Raw genomic sequence first — 16,162 nt, 5'->3', positions numbered from 1 at the left:
CACTGAGAATGTTGTAGAACAAAACCCAACACGGGAGGCGTTCTACAGGTACACCATTTAATATTTATTATAGACATTTTATATACATTACTTTTCAACAGTTGTATTTTGCTATGTGGTACAATCTTTAAAATCAGCTGATTCATAGTTTGTAAATCAAAACCCTTACAAAACTCGCAAACTGATCAGAATTTTTTTTTAAACTTTTTTTGGAAGACTAGAAAAAATACTTTATTGTATTAATCATGCATTATACAAACAAAAAGTCTTTAGTTACACCATAAATTGTAGCATGTTTTGAAAATAAAATAAGTTTTACAGGATAAAAGGAGGGAGAAGTCTAAGCAACAAAAAACAAGATTTTGAATCATAATTTCATCTTCTGATTGCCATCGTAGTCCCTTCACTTAAAAAAAAAAAAAAAAAAAAAAACAATACATGGAATAAAAGAACTTAGAAGTTACTCCCCATGCTTCAAAGCACTAATTTATCAGGATGAGGACAGTCCTCAGTCAGACAAGAGGTTGTATTTTAAAATTGTTCTTCTACAAACCCAGCTGCCAACTGTTCAAGATTACTGTTCAGTTAGACTGAAGAGGGCAGGGTCTGCAAGAGCCCTCCTCTGACCATACCCAAAAGACTCAACTAACCAGGAAGTGAAATAAATAGCTATTTGATGTCTAAAACCTGTGATAAATAAACTCATTACAGTAAGGTGTACAAAAATATCACATAGTGATAGGATGCTGCAGTTTAATTATCTAACAGAGGAGCTCTCTCTCGTGGACCAGGACAGTCCTGGTATTCATTCCTGTGGGCAGGCAGTGGCATACAGAGATCTTTATGCGTATATCTCTATGGTGGCAAAGCTATGGGCGAGCCCACAGCAGTGGGGGTGTAGGATTCACCTGGGCTGCGCTTTAATAGTCTCAGGTGGCTCCCTGTCCTTCTCAGAGCCGGTCTTATCACTGGGGGAGGGGGTGGGGCTGAGGAGGCCTGCATGGGTCTGCCTTCACCGGCCAGGTTCTTACCCATCATGGGAGAAAAGGTGGAAAAGAGGTGGGTCTAAAGGAAAGGACGCCGTCGTAGACTGTTACGACCCACGCACCACTTCAGTGGCGGGGAAGGGGATGTTGTGATGGAGGGATCAGAAGGGAATAAAGTATTCCCTTTGTTCTTTTCTTTTTGACTTCTTCAGTGCTGTTATGACCGACCTATTTATATAAAAAGGATTATAAAAACTATATATATATATATATATATATATATTTTTTTTTTACACAAAATGTCAATATGTAACTAACACTAGAGTATGAAGTTGACTGACTTATTTTTCACGCTACATAGATGTTGAGGGGGCGGGGGTTTCTGAATTGAAGTAGGAATCCTATTGGCCCACCAGGGGCTGTCCTTCACCTTGCGACTCCACCCACTTATGGCCGTGACAGCCATACAGAAGTCACTGCCACATACCGACAGAACAGATGTCACCTCAGCTCAAACCCAGGCAGACGGCTACACACTCACACACACACTGGGTCTCTCCCCAGTTTCAACTTACAGTAAATTACAGTTACAGGTTACTTTAGTCTGAAAACAGATTAAACGTGAGGGGCGCTCAGCTCCTCTCTGCTCCTCTCCGCTCCTCTCCCCTGGCGTTGAGTCTCCTTGGCACTGCGGGTGAGTCCGGCAGGGTGAGGGGGAGTTGGGGTGGCAGTTTCAATGTAGTGTAATCACCAGGTCAAACAGGCTACTTTCAGTCAGTATGTCAGTCTTCACCAGGCTGTGGGTTCGTCCACCCCCCCACCTCTCTCGCTCCCTCTGTTCCCCTCCAGACAGCTAGGGGGCGCCCTCTTCCTAGACAAAGACCTTGGCAAGGGCATCTGCCCCAGCGCTAGCAATGTAGGCCTTGGAGGGGTGGAAGGCTACGTCATAGATGGACTCCTCCGACTTTTTCCTGTGAGCTGTGATCTCCTGGACGCACGTCTTGCTGTCCAGGTTCCACAGACGGATGGAGCAGTCGTGACCTGGGGGAGGGGGGAGAGTAAAACAGAGACAAGCAGATTACTGACAGTTCTGTGCTGTTATGATTGACCAGTTCTGTGCTGGTTATGAGTGACCAGTTCCAGTGTTAGCATTAGCTAGCAAGGCTGATGAGCTGGTCACAGTGTTAGCGCTAGCTAGCTAAGCTGATGGGCTGGTCCCAGAATTAGCACTAGCAGGTTGCTGGGCTAGTCCCTGAGTTAGCATTAGCTAGATAGCTAAGCTGATGGGCTGGTCCCAGAATTAGCACTAGCAGGTTGCTGGGCTAGTCCCTGAGTTAGCATTAGCTAGCTAGCTAAGCTGATGGGCTAGTCCCAGAATTAGCACTAGCAGGTTGCTGGGCTAGTCCCTGAGTTAGCATTAGCTAGCTAGCTAAGCTGGTGGGCTGGTCCCAGAATTAGCACTAGCAGGTTGCTGGGCTGGTCCCAGAGTTAGCATTAGCTCGCTAGGCTGATGTTCCAGAGGGGAGGCCAGTTGGTGAGGTGCAGGACTTACTTCCAGACATCAGGTAGATTCCGTTGGGGTCCACAGCCAGACTGGTCACTGCATCCAGATGGGCCACCATCGCATGGATCACCTTACCTGCAGGAGACACATGGCAACAGCTACAGTCAGAGCACACCCATAGACTAGAAAACATACATGTCCTCTGGGAGACCATTTGTGGTACAGAGACACATTAAAACAACATGAAATAAACAAAACAATAGTCCAAGGTGATCATGATCATATATAGCAGCCATCATAAATATCATCACAGACCAGGCAGACAGCCAGAGAAAGTCATGAGGCTAATCCTCCAGCCAGCTACAGCTACCTGATTTGTTGTCGAAGAATTTGATGTTTCTGTCCTCGTGAGCGGAAATGGTGACAGGCAGGGTGGGGTGGCTCACCACCTTGTTGATGTGGTTGGCAGCTGGCAGAGCTGGAACAGAGACACCACAAGAGCAGGTCAGCTTGGAGCACAGACAGAACCATCACAAGACACAGACAGGGTTCTTGCAGGTTTCGGTAAGTCAAATTTAAGACCTTTTTAAGACATTTTAAGACCATAAAGATTGAAATTTAAGACCAACACGACGCATTACCCCAAAAAATATTCAAATCAAAGAAATTCTGAAAAAAACATTTTATTTCAATGAATTCAGTCATTGAAAAAGCATAAATTTAATTTACAGATAATCACATTAGTCATTTTTGAATATTTTTTGGGCAAAGTTTGCAGCGAGCCTTGAACCTGGAGCTGGGTACCGCTTGTAACCAACAGTGGAAATCGCTGTGATCTAGCCATGTCTCGTTGAAAGTACACTTTCCCATTTTCCACACGTAGCCGAACTTTAACAAACTGAGGAAGCGCAGACGTATTTCGCGGGCAGGTATTGAATTTATAAAAGGATTTGTAGTTTTATCACCGTGTACATATACCAACACCAATATCCCCCAGAAAGAACTACAACACACCGAACCAACGTTCTGAGGGCAGCGTTCTGCTGGTTTCATTTGTAGAGCTCCGCTTTGTAGGCTGCGACTCAATACTGCTACTTTGTCATAACTTTCTGCGGCCAGCGGTTCTGGAAATGAACGAGGGTTAAACCTTTTTTTAGACCTGACTAAATGAAATTTAAGACCTCGGATGAAAATCTGGCCGTTTTTAAGACGTTTTAAGGCCTTAAATTTAAAGTTCTGAATTTTAGACTTTTTAAGACCCCGCGGGAACCCTGCACAGATCACCAGGAACCACTGCTGGCTACAAGGTGGGCTAGGCACGCGCGTGTGTGTTTGTGTGAGACTCACTGCTCTCCCCCTGGCCTGGAAGCACCACGGTGGGCTGTGTGTGTTTGTGTGAGACTCACTGCTCTCCCCCTGGCCTGGAAGCACCACGGTGGGCTGTGTGTGTTTGTGTGAGACTCACTGCTCTCCCCCTGGCCAGGCAGCACCACGGTGGGCTGGGACGTCTCCAGGTCATACACCACCACCTTCCCTGTGTTGAAGGACGCCACCATGTGGGCGGGGTCACAGCCGTTGAAGTCCACCGACGTGGGGATGCCGTGTTCTTAGGGCCAGACGGGAGAACGTTACTAAAACGCTGTCAAGGGGAACACTGCATTCACATCGTTAACACGCTCTGGCAGAGACCAGGGCAGGCTAGCTGCTCCTCTCTCACCCATGTCTGAGTTGTAAGTGCTGACACAGGGGTTCTTCTCCTGGGGGTTCCACAGCTTGACGGTTCCATCGGCAGAACAGGACAGCAGCCGGTTCTTGATGCCGCTGTAGGCCAGCCCCCACACGGCGTCCGTGTGGCCCAGCCACGAGCCTGCCAGCACACTGGGATCTGGGGGGGCAGGAGGAGGAAGAGGAGGGGTCAGGAGGAGGAAGAGGAGGGGTCAGGAAGAGGAGAGGTCAGGCTGTGACAGAGACCACTCAGGAAACATGCTCTGGCTCTGTATTCTTCAGTCCCAGAGGGAAACAGCTGGTCTTCCTGTGTGTGTTCTTACCGTACGTATCGTAGGGGTCTACGTTGGAGCTTGGGATATTCCACCACTGGATGGTGGAGTCGATTCCTCCACTGTAGCACTGCTCACCACTGGAGCTCATAGCCAATGACAGAACAGGGCCGCTGGAGAGGAGAGGAGAGAGGACTTAGTATCTCTCACACACACACACACACACCATAAATGGGTATTAAACGGGTCTTAAATAATACTGGATTATGTATTAGACAGCATTGTATAGCCTGAGAAGTTGGTAGTATGGCTGTACTTACACATGGGCTCTGAATGTATAGATGGGCTCCACGTCGAAAGAGGCACTTCTACAGAACAAAGACCACAGAACAGTTAGCAAAGGTTCTCCACCACACACCACGCTGTCCACTTCAGATGAGCCAACCATGCCTGAATGTCCCTGCCAGCTACCAGGTCCCTGTCCGTGGAGTCAGGTGGCTGAGCGGTTAGGGAATTGGGCTAGTAATCAGACGGTTGCTGGTTTGATTCCTGGCCGTGCAAAATTACGTTGTGTCCTTGGGCAAGGCACTTCACCCTACTTGCCTCTGGGGAATGTCCCTGTACTTACAGTAAGTCACTCTGGATAAGAGCGTCTGCTAAATGACTAAATGTAAATGAGTTAGCCTGTCACGTCCAGTCAGTAACACGTGTATTACAGTTGTAGAACACAGATTACGAGCGAGTCATGAAAGCGTAAATAAGCGAACAGCGTCTCATCTGAGGGTGAACCACTTGCTTTTTGGCAGGGACGGTCTTCTGCAGGTTCCACAGTTTGAGGGTGTGGTCCTCAGACACGGTGACCAGTACGGGCTCTACTGGGTGGAAGGCCAGGGCGCGGACGCCGTCGAAGTGGCTCCGCAGCGTGTACTTGGGGTTCCACGTCTTTCTGAACGAGTCCTTGTTGGCCGGCAGCTGGGAGAGGCAGAGAGGGATGAAGGCAGATGGTTAGTGTGTGGATGGAGAACTGGAGACAGGTGTTGTCCATGATGGGATTGGAAAGTGCTGGATGGCCTGTGTGTGTGTGTGTGTGTATTTACGTGCATGAGCCCTCACATCATAACTGTAGTCGGCCTCATCGTTGGAGACGGTGAGGTCAGCAAGGTCACCCAGCCCCAGGACGCTCTCCAGGGCCTCGTCAGAGCCCATGATGAAAGACTTACCCCCCCCTGAGAAGGGCAGAGGCTCCGCTAAACATACGGACACACACACACACACACACAGACAGAGAGAGATAGGACTAGGTAAACAACATGGCACATGTAGGCGCCTGAACACAGAATGCTCACACAACATTAGGTCTATATTTGGTGTTTGTATATCTGCATTTTGTATATTCTGTTTTTTTGCCATTTCCTCTTCTTGCCAGCTGCAACACTGCAGTTCCCTCTTTGGGATCAATAAAGTACCTAAAAACTACTACAACCACGTTAGACAGACATCCTCACATATACTCTATTTCTACATGACACACATTTTGGACATTAGGGGACTGGTAAACAGTTGAGCAACTTCGGCTGAGGGTGGCGTGTGCCCTACAGGCCAGTGACATGTGTGTGTGTGCGCACGTGTGTGTATGTATATGTGTGTACGTGTGTGCTCAGAATATCCCATGCAGCAGGGAGAAGGAATGCTGACACAGCTCTGGCACCTTTACAGAGATTCCACAGCGCAGGGCCCTGCTACACTAACACACTCCACAGCGCAGGGCCCTGCTACACTAACACACTCCACAGCGCAGGGCCCTGCTACACTAACACACTCCACAGCACAGGGCCCTGCTACACTAACACACTCCACAGCACAGGGCCCTGCTACACTAACACACTCCACAGCGCAGGGCCCTGCTACACTAACACACTCCACAGCACAGGGCCCTGCTACACTAACACACTCCACAGCACAGGGCCCTGCTACACTAACACACTCCACAGCACAGGGCCCTGCTACACTAACACACTCTGCAGCACAGGGCCCTGCTACACTAACACACTCTGCAGCACAGGGCCCTGCTACACTAACACACTCCACAGCACAGGGCCCTGCTACACTAACACACTCCGCAGCACAGGGCCCTGCTACACTAACACACTCTGCAGCACAGGGCCCTGCTACACTAACACACTCCACAGCGCAGGGCCCTGCTACACTAACACACTCTGCAGCACAGGGCCCTGCTACACTAACACACTCCACAGCACAGGGCCCTGCTACACTAACACACTCTGCAGCACAGGGCCCTGCTACACTAACACACTCCACAGCACAGGGCCCTGCTACACTAACACACTCCACAGCACAGGGCCCTGCTACACTAACACACTCCACAGCACAGGGCCCTGCTACACTAACACACTCCGCAGCACAGGGCCCTGCTACACTAACACACTCCGCAGCACAGGGCCCTGCTACACTAACACACTCTGCAGCACAGGGCCCTGCTACACAAACACACTCCACAGCACAGGGCCCTGCTACACTAACACACTCTGCAGCACAGGGCCCTGCTACACTAACACACTCCACAGCACAGGGCCCTGCTACACTAACACACTCTGCAGCACAGGGCCCTGCTACACTAACACACTCTGCAGCACAGGGCCCTGCTACACTAACACACTCTGCAGCACAGGGCCCTGCTACACTAACACACTCTGCAGCACAGGGCCCTGCTACACTAACACACTCTGCAGCACAGGGCCCTGCTACACTAACACACTCTGCAGCACAGGGCCCTGCTACACTAACACACTCTGCAGCACAGGGCCCTGCTACACTAACACACTCTGCAGCACAGGGCCCTGCTACACTAACACACTCTGCAGCACGCCTCCATGCTCAAACATCTAGCTCCTGCCTGGGAATGCAAAGACACACAGACAGCCTCCTCTTCTTACCCCACTCGGTCCCGTCTCCAGAGCTGCGGGCCTCCCCCGCCCCCTCGCCATCCTCAGCGCCCACCAGGAAGTCAAACTCCTTCAGAGCCTCCTCGGTGTCGGGGTCTTCTGGAAGGTCAGACGCCAGGCCTTCGTTACCCACCTGGGGCGCAGAGGAAGAACAGAGAGAGAGAGAGAGAGAGAGAGAGATGGATACAGTGGAGGGGTTGAGAGAGAGAAGGAGAAGAAGAAGAAAGACCAAATGGAGAAGAACAAACACATTCGTTAGTCTAACTTCCTGTTGGTTAGCGAGTACTTTCAACTGCTTTTTCTCATATCTCGTCCGGCCTAATCTCCTGTGCGTGGATGTGTGTGTGTTTTCATCATCACCTTGACCTTGTGTTTCTTTATCCTGTGTTTGATTGTCCTGTCTGACTCCTCCTCCATCAGGTCTCCCTCTTCGTCCTCCTCTTCGTCGCTGTCGTCGGCATTCTCCAGGAAGTTAAACGTCTCGAGGACGTCCCCGGGGGTCCTGGTGACAGAATTGGACATTATGACTTTGGCTTTCTTGGTGCCAGAAACTATTAGCTAGGATACAGTTAGCTAGGATCTCAGACGACTCATCTAGTGAGGTGATGTTGGCCTGTTTCAAATCAGAAAAGCAATTTTTCGGCTAAAACTGTGTACGTCAGTTAGGGTTTTTTAGATTCTCCTAATGCATTTTCCAGTCTGGGTAAACATGCTAGCTAGTACTCCTCAGGATCTACAGCACCTTTTCAGGTCCTGTCCCTTTCTCTTGGTGGGCGACTCCCCTCCGTTCAGGATCTGTTCCAGGTTCTTGGTTTCCACCGAGCCGTTCTGCTCGGAGCCCGCCAGGCCCAGTAAGGACCGCACCCTCTGGGACCGCACGTCCAGTATCGTGTCCGTGTAGCCTACTTCCTGAAGGTACCTGGGGGGCAGGGACGAGGAGGGGGGGGGGGCAATAATAACATGACATGTTGAGGTGCAAATACTCATATGATCTCTGAAAGAGTTATCCATATTGAAGTTGAATGGTCGCTGTGTGTGTGTTTGTGTGTACTCACTGTCTGAGGAGTTGTCGTCCCTGTTTCCAAGTGAGCTGGCTGTTCTGAGGGACGGCAGGGACTTCTGTGTCTTTGGTGTCTTCTAAAGGATCACACACACGACAAAACCACCATGAAACAGCCTTAAAATGAGTAGACATAAATGGTCTCTAAAAGGATGGTCTCTCCATTCTGGTTTTAGTGTAGGTCTACAGTACCTGATTCAAAGCTTGGCATCTTCACCTCGCCTTGGTTCAACTCTGTTCCATATTTTAACTTGTGGTATTTTGCTCTGAAAGAAAGTGACAAATGTAATATCATCAGAATAGATAATGATGCTATATCTGACAACAGCAGTTTCCATTCTGTCATCCACGACAAAAAATGAACAAGTTCATGTCACCAACTTACCTTTCTTGCTTTAATGCATACTCTAACATTTTTATTCTTCTAACTAGATCATTCTTTAGATTTTCTTGACCTTTCCTTTCGCCTTGAAGGAATGCTATCCGGGCCTGGAGGAGAGAAGGACAGGGGGAGAGGAAACAGGGAGGGGGAGAGAAAGACGAGAGAGGGTTAGGAGATGAGTGAACATCACCTGCCTTACGGTGTCAGATGACTCTCCCTGTGTGATACCATGACCAATCGGCCCAATCACTTCTGAATGGGACACCCGAGCCACAAATGGCCCGCTGCCGTATAGCAAGTAAGGATCTGTGTGTGACAGAACTCAGGCAGAAACTGATGAACCACACTAGCAGGCTACCAACACTGGTTCTGCTATTCACCACCAGGGTGGTAGGACCACCACGCAGCTATGGGGAAGGGTCATGCAGGGCAGCACTGGGGGGGCATTGTGTGGCCTGTGGTAGCTCTATCCGCCTCTGCCCCCCCCCCCTCCCTTCCCCTGTGCTCTATGGGGCTCCTGAGCAGCTGGCAGTGTAACCCAACACTGTTAGAAGGCCACCAGGCAGGGTACTGTAGCAGGAAGGCAGGGTAATGGCAGGCAGGGGGTATTTTTAGATGCCCCGCTACACTCAAAGGAAAGCTGCCATGGTGCCATGGCGACCAGGCTGTTGTCAGGTAAACTGGGGGTTGACTCAGGCGGTGTAGTCATGGAAACTGGGAAAGTGGGGTGCCCTGACACAGTGACTCTAGGTCTGAGCCCCTCCCAGTCTTACATAACAGGCCGCTGACGGCTCCTCTGCTTCAGGACCTGGGAGGAACAGGAGAGACAGTACGAGGGAGGGGGGGGGGGTCTAACACTGGAGACCCCCCCCAGTGTTAGACATGGGTCTAACACTCAGTGTTAGACATGGGTCTAACACTGGAGCTGAACCATCCAGTCACCTACATACTCATTTAGAGGGCCCTCAAGTAGAACCGACTTCCTCTACAGAGCAAACGGCTTGTTTGCAGGACCTGCGTAGCTCGGTGCATGTAGATACCTTCTCTCACAGAGGTACATAGGAGGAGACAGCAGGGGGGGATGAGAGGGAGGAGACCACAACAGCTGTCTCCATCTGTCTCTGAGCTGTGGACACTCTGGAAACCAGCTCAGCCAACCAGGGGCCCAATGGCCCCTTTTCTACATTTGTCCTAGCCCTTGTGCCAGCCTAATCCCTCGGTCTTCTCACTGGCGCTATCTTGCTACCCTAACGCAGCTCCCCCTAGCCTACTACCCTAACCCCATAGCCCTAAACTGCTAGTATGGTTGGGCATCGTTTTAATATGATAGATTCTGGTTCTGCTTATTCGTTTTGGTTCTGTTCGATTCCTAATTTCGGTTCCAAAAAGGTGAAAAATAGAGGACAAATGTTTAGGTAACAAAACAATGTATTTATTCTGAACATTCAGAATGCCCAAGCAGCAATGGAAGAAAAATGAGAAATGCCATGATCCATGTTTCTCTCTGTAGCTAGGCACACATTCTTGCCCTCACTATGATGCAGCCTAAAACAATTTGGCAAGGCAGTGGGGAAGTTTTTAGTTCACTAAATAAGTCTTACTGACTTGTTATAAATGAGTAAACAAGTAACACCATTTAAAATAAATGTGTATGAAATAGCTTTGAATACCTTCTTTTGGGCTGAGGCGATTTTACAGATCTAACCTAATGTATCAGAATGCTGAGATACCCTGAGGTTAGCTTGGCAGCTAACAGCCGGACTACCATCGGCCAAAACAGCTACAAGTAATGTCAGCTCTCCTATAAGTAAATAATTGACTCGATGTCTTGAGTTGGTGAAACAATTGTTGTTGATTTCCGTGTTACATTGAAACCACACTTTCGACCGTTAACCGTCTGTCTTTTACGCTGTTGTTGTAACAGTATGTAAAGCATGCTAGCTAATGTGTAATCAAATGTCTGTTGTGCGTTGATGTGTGACATGGTTATCTAGAACAGGCCCAGGCAGGTAGCCACAAGTCCTTGCAGATTTGTAACATAGAAACCAATAAGCAGAACCTAAAAAAAAAAAACATAAAAGAAGGGTACCTACCCTGCCACCTGTGCCCTACCCTGCCACCTGTGCCCTACCCTGCCACCTGTGCCCTACCCTGCCCCTGTGCCCCACCCTGCCACATGTGCCCTACCCTACCACCTGTGCCCTACCCTGACACCTGTGCCCTACCCTGCCACCTGTGCCCCACCCTACCACACAGCCAGTCTGTCTGTTACCAGGTCTGCTGCAGGATCCTCAAGTTACAGCTCTCCCTTACAGGAAAATGGAAACACACCCCTTTAAGGTCAGTTTAACACAGTTGCTGTGGTAACAAGGTATTGGGGTTCCATATAACATGGGCTACATGTGTACGCTGTCTGCTACAAGATCTGCCCTGGGAGACTGAGTCTACAGGCTGCAGTGGGCTGTGACAGATCAGACACATGCATACCTGCCATTTCCATGTAACTGGCCGTGACCAGGAAAACAACAGTGTGAAAAACGACGATATGGTAGAGAGGTTGAATTTGTTCTCTTGGCAAGGTACGCAAGGTATGCACTTAGAGCCTCATGCGTGGAGCTGATGTGCATCCATGGTGAGGTCATGGGCAATCAGCACTGGGCTCTAATCCTACTGGCCAGTGTGGAGACACAGTGAGCTCACAGACCAAACCAGCACTGACACAGGGATATTATGGGCTGTGAGAGCAGGAGAAGCCATGATGGTTACAACTAACTCCTTGCAGCATTCCTCCTAACAGCTGCCTCCTTCCTAATGGAGACGCAAATAATCGCTGACTCACTCAGACCTAGAGACCAATCAATCACACGATCATTCTCCACGCCAAAAGGTAAACGTATCATGCTTCAGGACTACACCTATTCTTGGTACAGAAGTTACTAGAAAAGCAGTTTGCCTGGTCTACTCCTCCTCTGACATGAACGACATAGGTATTCTGCATCGATACGCTAGTGTATAGGTCTTTTTATCGCCACAATCAAGTTTTCAACACCCTACTGGAAGGCCACCCATGTGTGTAACAGCCAGCCACGCTCTTCCTTCCACAGTTTAAAGTGTCCCAAGTGGACTATGTGGAGCAGCAGCTATTCTGGGACTGCCTACTTATGACTATCAGCCAGCTAGGCCAGGATCCAGAACTCAGTGAGAAAGGCAGAAAGAGAAGGAGTATTACAGAGAAAGAGGGAGAAATAAAAAATAATTCAGTCTACACAAAGAGGCAGAGGGAAGGTAGAGCTGACAGTAAAGATTGTCTGGCTGAGAGTGAGTGAGTGAGTGTGAGAGTGAGTGAAGCACCTCAGGAAACACTGTAGTTCCTGAGTCATGATGTCACCCTTCGCCACCTCTCCATCATTATGTCACCTTCACAACCTATTTCCTTCAACTGGGCACAAGGATGACATACAACATACCACTGTAAACTCCATAACTAACTGAAGAAATGATCACTGAGGGGTTTGTAGTGAGATAACAAGGAGTGCGTTGTCCAATTCCAGTATGATACAAATCAACCATTCACTGGAAGCTGGTATGGCACCAAATTTCACAAAATGGGCTACTCAACAGCTATTAAAATACACATGCCTACATACAATTATAGCAATTCTTTATCATTCCCATCAAGGTTCATTCACATCTAGACCCTCTGAAGGGAAGGGGAAGAAGGATGTCATTAGCCTGTCTTGTTCCAGGCTGAGGCCAGACTAGTGGGGAAGCTGTAAGCAAGGGCTGGTTAGAGCCCCAAGTATTGCCGGCCTGACAGACTCAGTGACCTGGAAAGACAGATTTAACCCAGATAGGCTCTGGTTAGGCTATTTCCAGATCTGGTGTGACACCATTGAAGACATCGAAGTGATTGGGGTTAACTAACAGAGCTGCTTGGTGTGGTACTGGCACCAAAAGGAGTAAGCCCAACCAAAACAAGGTCACCATTTAAGAGTGACAAGCTGTTGACTTTGCCAGGATCCTGTACAACATAAAACGATTAAAGTACTACATAAGAAAGGAATGGGAATCTCATAGACTGTTTACTTTGTTTGCCAGTTGTATTTTGAATGAGGGGGATGCCTAAGACTGGACACAAACTTTCTTATCTCCTGACAGCTCCGCTTTATCACTATGGTCAGAGGTGGAGTCATGCTGTAGGTATGTGTCACTGAGCAAGTCAGCACAGGGCACTCTTAACAAACATCCACAGTGGCTCACTCATTGCCTGCCAGCCTCCACTTCAGTCATGGGGTGTGTTCGAACAAAGCAGTGTTATCCACCCCTTTCATTTCAACACCTCGCTGGAACCACTTTAAGGCAACAACCACTGTATTCTGAAATGTGTCAACTGTCGCTCGAACAATACGGTCCTTCTAGTACCAGGGTTAGATACAATGCTGACTAAACGGTGTGATAGACTTAAAATACTCTTAATGTTAAGCAGCTAGCAACTTTGGCCTGCTTTGGCTTCTTGAGGCAGACACTGAGGCCTTGTCAGATATCTTTGCTAGCTGGATTAATGTGGCTAAGAAAATTAGTCGTTAAATATTGACAGTCTACCGTCATTGGAGGGTTATAGCTAGCTAGCTATACAGACATCTAACTAACCAAGACGCGTTATCAAGCTAGCTATTTTTACAAACACGCTGAATGTTTACACAGCTGTAGCTAAAGCTAAGGAGAGTTGCTAATGTTAGCTAGCAAAATTATCCAGCCAAAACGACGCCATAATGACCACACTAAAATGGCTGCATTCACAGACTAGTACTAGTAGACTGTCATCTAAATTCGGTTTCATATCTTCCCTATACAGTGTAAATATTTTGGTTCTAAAATGCATAGACAAACAGACTATCACAGTCGCAGAGTTTAATCCCACGAACGGGTGAGAGATCCAAAACGCAGAAGTAGCTGGCGAGAGATGGTTGCGTTGGCTAGCCATGGTATCACAACGCACGAGCTCTTGCTTCAACTAGACTACTTAATATCATGTAGCTAGATAAACTAGCTAGTCTAGTCCCCTTACTAAAGGAGAAATAGGATGTCAAATGATTGTGGGATGTGATAAACGTAGGTTACAATCTGTAACAAAATACATTGAAATAACGTTACAATAGCTATCCAGCTATCACAACAACGCAGACAGATCTGGTCAGCGCTAGCCTTGTGCTAGCTATTTAGCGGATCTGCCGTAGCAGTCGCAAGCTAACATTACCTGAAGTTCGGCCCTCTCCACTTCCCAATGAGCCCTCTCCATCTCAAATCGGGCCCATTCGTGTTGAATGTAGTGTAGAATACCAGGGATAGTATATTGCTGTGGCCGAGGCATCTCGTCTTGCTGCTGTAGCGCCATCACTGCGCTTCCTCCGCCACCGATTTGGGGATTAACGTTGTTGTTATTCCCTTGCTGCGGCTGTTGCTGCTGCTGTCTTGGGGCGGCCATTCCAACTCCTCCGCCAGGGTGTTCATCCATTTTTAAGACAGAGAAAGCCCCAACAATTTGCCGTTGGATTTTGTCCCCCTCCCCTGTCTCAGCTCAGTATTTTCGTCAGAAGTTGACCGTTGTTCTGCCTGAAGTGCCTCGCAGGCAATGATGAGTTGGAGGTATGTTTTGGATTTGGTGTCAGCGTACGGATTTGCCGACCGCCATTACTCCTTTCCCTGGATGTCTCTCCTTACTGCGGGGGTGAGGGAGAACTGGGCCGCACTGCATGGCGGGAGTTATTCACCCTTTTTCCTGTCATCAACTGACATTACTGAGCATGCGTTTGACAATCTACTGTCCGGCGCTTGCTAGGGAAATGGACCAAGAAACCAGTGGACCCCGATACAACCAGAAGTAGCTAAATGTACGTTTGAAATATGCAGTGAAACACAGTGGGCGTTAACATTGTGATCTTTGTTAGACGTGTGTCTATAGAGTTATTCTGTGGAAGCTTAAGTTTAGCTGTTTGGTCAGTGTCTACAGCTTGCGGTGGTGTTTCTGTGTAAACGGTAAAGAACACTGTATGCCTTGTTTTGTTTACGAATACTTAACCCCACCTCCACACCCCTATGCCCGTAGGTGTACACGATGATCAAGTTCCTGCTGATGGTAAACAAACAGGGGCAGACCCGGCTGTCCAAGTACTACGAGGCCGTGGAGGTGGTTAAGAGAGCGCCCCTTGAAGCTGACGTGGTGAAGGGATGTCTGTCACGCAAAAAAGAGGAGGTCTGCTCTCTCAAGCACATCTAGGCCTTTAAGCTGTTAGGGTAGTGGATAACGTATTGTATTAGGCTACGTACTGTAACAATAATCTACTGCAGAGCCTTCTCAAACTGACTGCTGCAGCCTCACCTAAGTCTCAAGGTGTAAATTGTACTTTCACTAATGTGCTTAGTCTGGTGCCTTTCCAGTGCTCCTTTGTGGAATACAAGGATTTCAAGCTGGTGTACCGTCAGTATGCCGCCCTGTTTATAGTGGTCGGCATCAGTGGTTCAGAGGTGAGAAATCGTCCAGGAGAGGACACAAGGATCAATTGAATCCATAGATGAATCATATTTGCGTGTGACAGCATGTATGGTTTAAAATATACAGTACACATATACATAATTACGATTTTCTTAGTGGGATAATCTCTCCACAGAATGAGCTGTCCATCTATGAACTGGTCCACAACTTTGTGGAAGTTCTTGACAAGTACTTCAGTCGTGTGGTGAGTTCAGGTGCTGTTACAACTAAGTGTTCTTGGTCTGTATAGCAAATTATTATAAATTGGGTTTATTTGATTTGTATTTCCTCTTTTTCCAACAGAGTGAACTAGATGTATCCTTTACACATGAATAGATTAGGAGGAAATAGGACCTCTGGAACGTGTAAGCCTAACCCATAAACTTGTCTGTCTATATGCCTAATGTGTCGTAAAATGGGGCTTTATTGATTTCCTGAGTTGTAGCCCAGATCATGTTCAACCTGGACAAGGTGCACATCATCCTGGATGAGATGATTCAGAACGGCCACATCGTGGAAACTAACAAGAACCGCATTCTGGCTCCTCTGCTGGCCCTGGACAAGATGGCTGACTCATAACAGCTGTTTTTTAAAACCTAGAAGTAAATACATTTTGTGGATATAGTTTGTAACATTTTCATGTGATCTACTGTATTTCCTGTTATTGATTACTTTTTATATATGATGATTTACCTTTTTATAAATAAAAACCAAAACTAAGACATGACACGTTTTATA

At 48.0% G+C, this 16,162-nt stretch overlaps 2 protein-coding genes across 4 annotated transcripts; one reads left to right on the top strand and one right to left on the bottom strand.

The window, feature by feature from the left end:
- Window positions 1–43: 43 nt before the first annotated feature.
- strn3 (striatin, calmodulin binding protein 3) lies at window positions 44–14,597 on the bottom strand. 2 transcript variants are annotated; one of them, XM_062469285.1, is made up of 16 exons: window positions 14,150–14,597; window positions 8,896–8,999; window positions 8,703–8,776; window positions 8,506–8,587; window positions 8,193–8,369; window positions 7,817–7,952; window positions 7,442–7,583; window positions 5,601–5,734; window positions 5,284–5,459; window positions 4,808–4,855; window positions 4,539–4,660; window positions 4,208–4,375; window positions 3,956–4,096; window positions 2,861–2,968; window positions 2,539–2,625; window positions 44–2,027 (listed from the first exon to the last, which is right to left on the bottom strand). In XM_062469285.1, exons 1-16 carry the CDS (start codon window positions 14,405–14,407, stop codon window positions 1,858–1,860), a joined length of 2,127 nt encoding a protein of 708 aa, XP_062325269.1. In that variant the 5' UTR covers window positions 14,408–14,597; the 3' UTR covers window positions 44–1,857. The 2 variants fall into 2 exon arrangements, with proteins under 2 accessions (XP_062325269.1, XP_062325268.1); XM_062469284.1 differs by having other exon boundaries at window positions 7,811–7,952; window positions 14,150–14,596.
- A 36-nt stretch (window positions 14,598–14,633) lies between these two features.
- Window positions 14,634–16,146, top strand: ap4s1 (adaptor related protein complex 4 subunit sigma 1). Of its 2 annotated transcripts, none has more exons than XM_062469287.1 (5): window positions 14,634–14,783; window positions 14,999–15,145; window positions 15,331–15,417; window positions 15,561–15,629; window positions 15,728–16,146. In XM_062469287.1, exons 2-5 carry the CDS (start codon window positions 15,008–15,010, stop codon window positions 15,758–15,760), a joined length of 327 nt encoding a protein of 108 aa, XP_062325271.1. In that variant the 5' UTR covers window positions 14,634–14,783; window positions 14,999–15,007; the 3' UTR covers window positions 15,761–16,146. The 2 variants fall into 2 exon arrangements, with proteins under 2 accessions (XP_062325271.1, XP_062325272.1); XM_062469288.1 differs by lacking the exon at window positions 14,634–14,783 and adding an exon at window positions 14,814–14,928.
- The last annotated feature ends 16 nt before the right edge of the window (window positions 16,147–16,162 follow it).

This window comes from Osmerus eperlanus, chromosome 9 (assembly GCF_963692335.1).
Source record: "Osmerus eperlanus chromosome 9, fOsmEpe2.1, whole genome shotgun sequence".
NCBI lineage: Eukaryota > Metazoa > Chordata > Actinopteri > Osmeriformes > Osmeridae > Osmerus > Osmerus eperlanus.
The sequence above is the reverse complement of the archived record's forward strand: the minus strand, read 5'-3'. Positions and strand labels throughout refer to the sequence as shown.

Bases quoted from the DNA above. Each gene is read 5' to 3' on its own strand.
- ap4s1 (XM_062469287.1), top strand. From the start codon at position 15,008: ATGATCAAGTTCCTGCTGATGGTAAACAAACAGGGGCAGACCCGGCTG. The intron at 15,146-15,330 runs GTCTGCTCTCTC...GTGCCTTTCCAG, and splicing joins TGTCACGCAAAAAAGAGGAG to TGCTCCTTTGTGGAATACAA. The intron at 15,418-15,560 runs GTGAGAAATCGT...ATCTCTCCACAG, and splicing joins TCGGCATCAGTGGTTCAGAG to AATGAGCTGTCCATCTATGA.
- strn3 (XM_062469284.1), bottom strand. From the start codon at position 14,407: ATGGATGAACACCCTGGCGGAGGAGTTGGAATGGCCGCCCCAAGACAG. The intron at 9,000-14,149 runs GTAATGTTAGCT...TCTCTCCTCCAG, and splicing joins TGGAGAGGGCCGAACTTCAG to GCCCGGATAGCATTCCTTCA. The intron at 4,097-4,207 runs GTGAGAGAGGAG...TCTGGCCCTAAG, and splicing joins CACTTACAACTCAGACATGG to AACACGGCATCCCCACGTCG.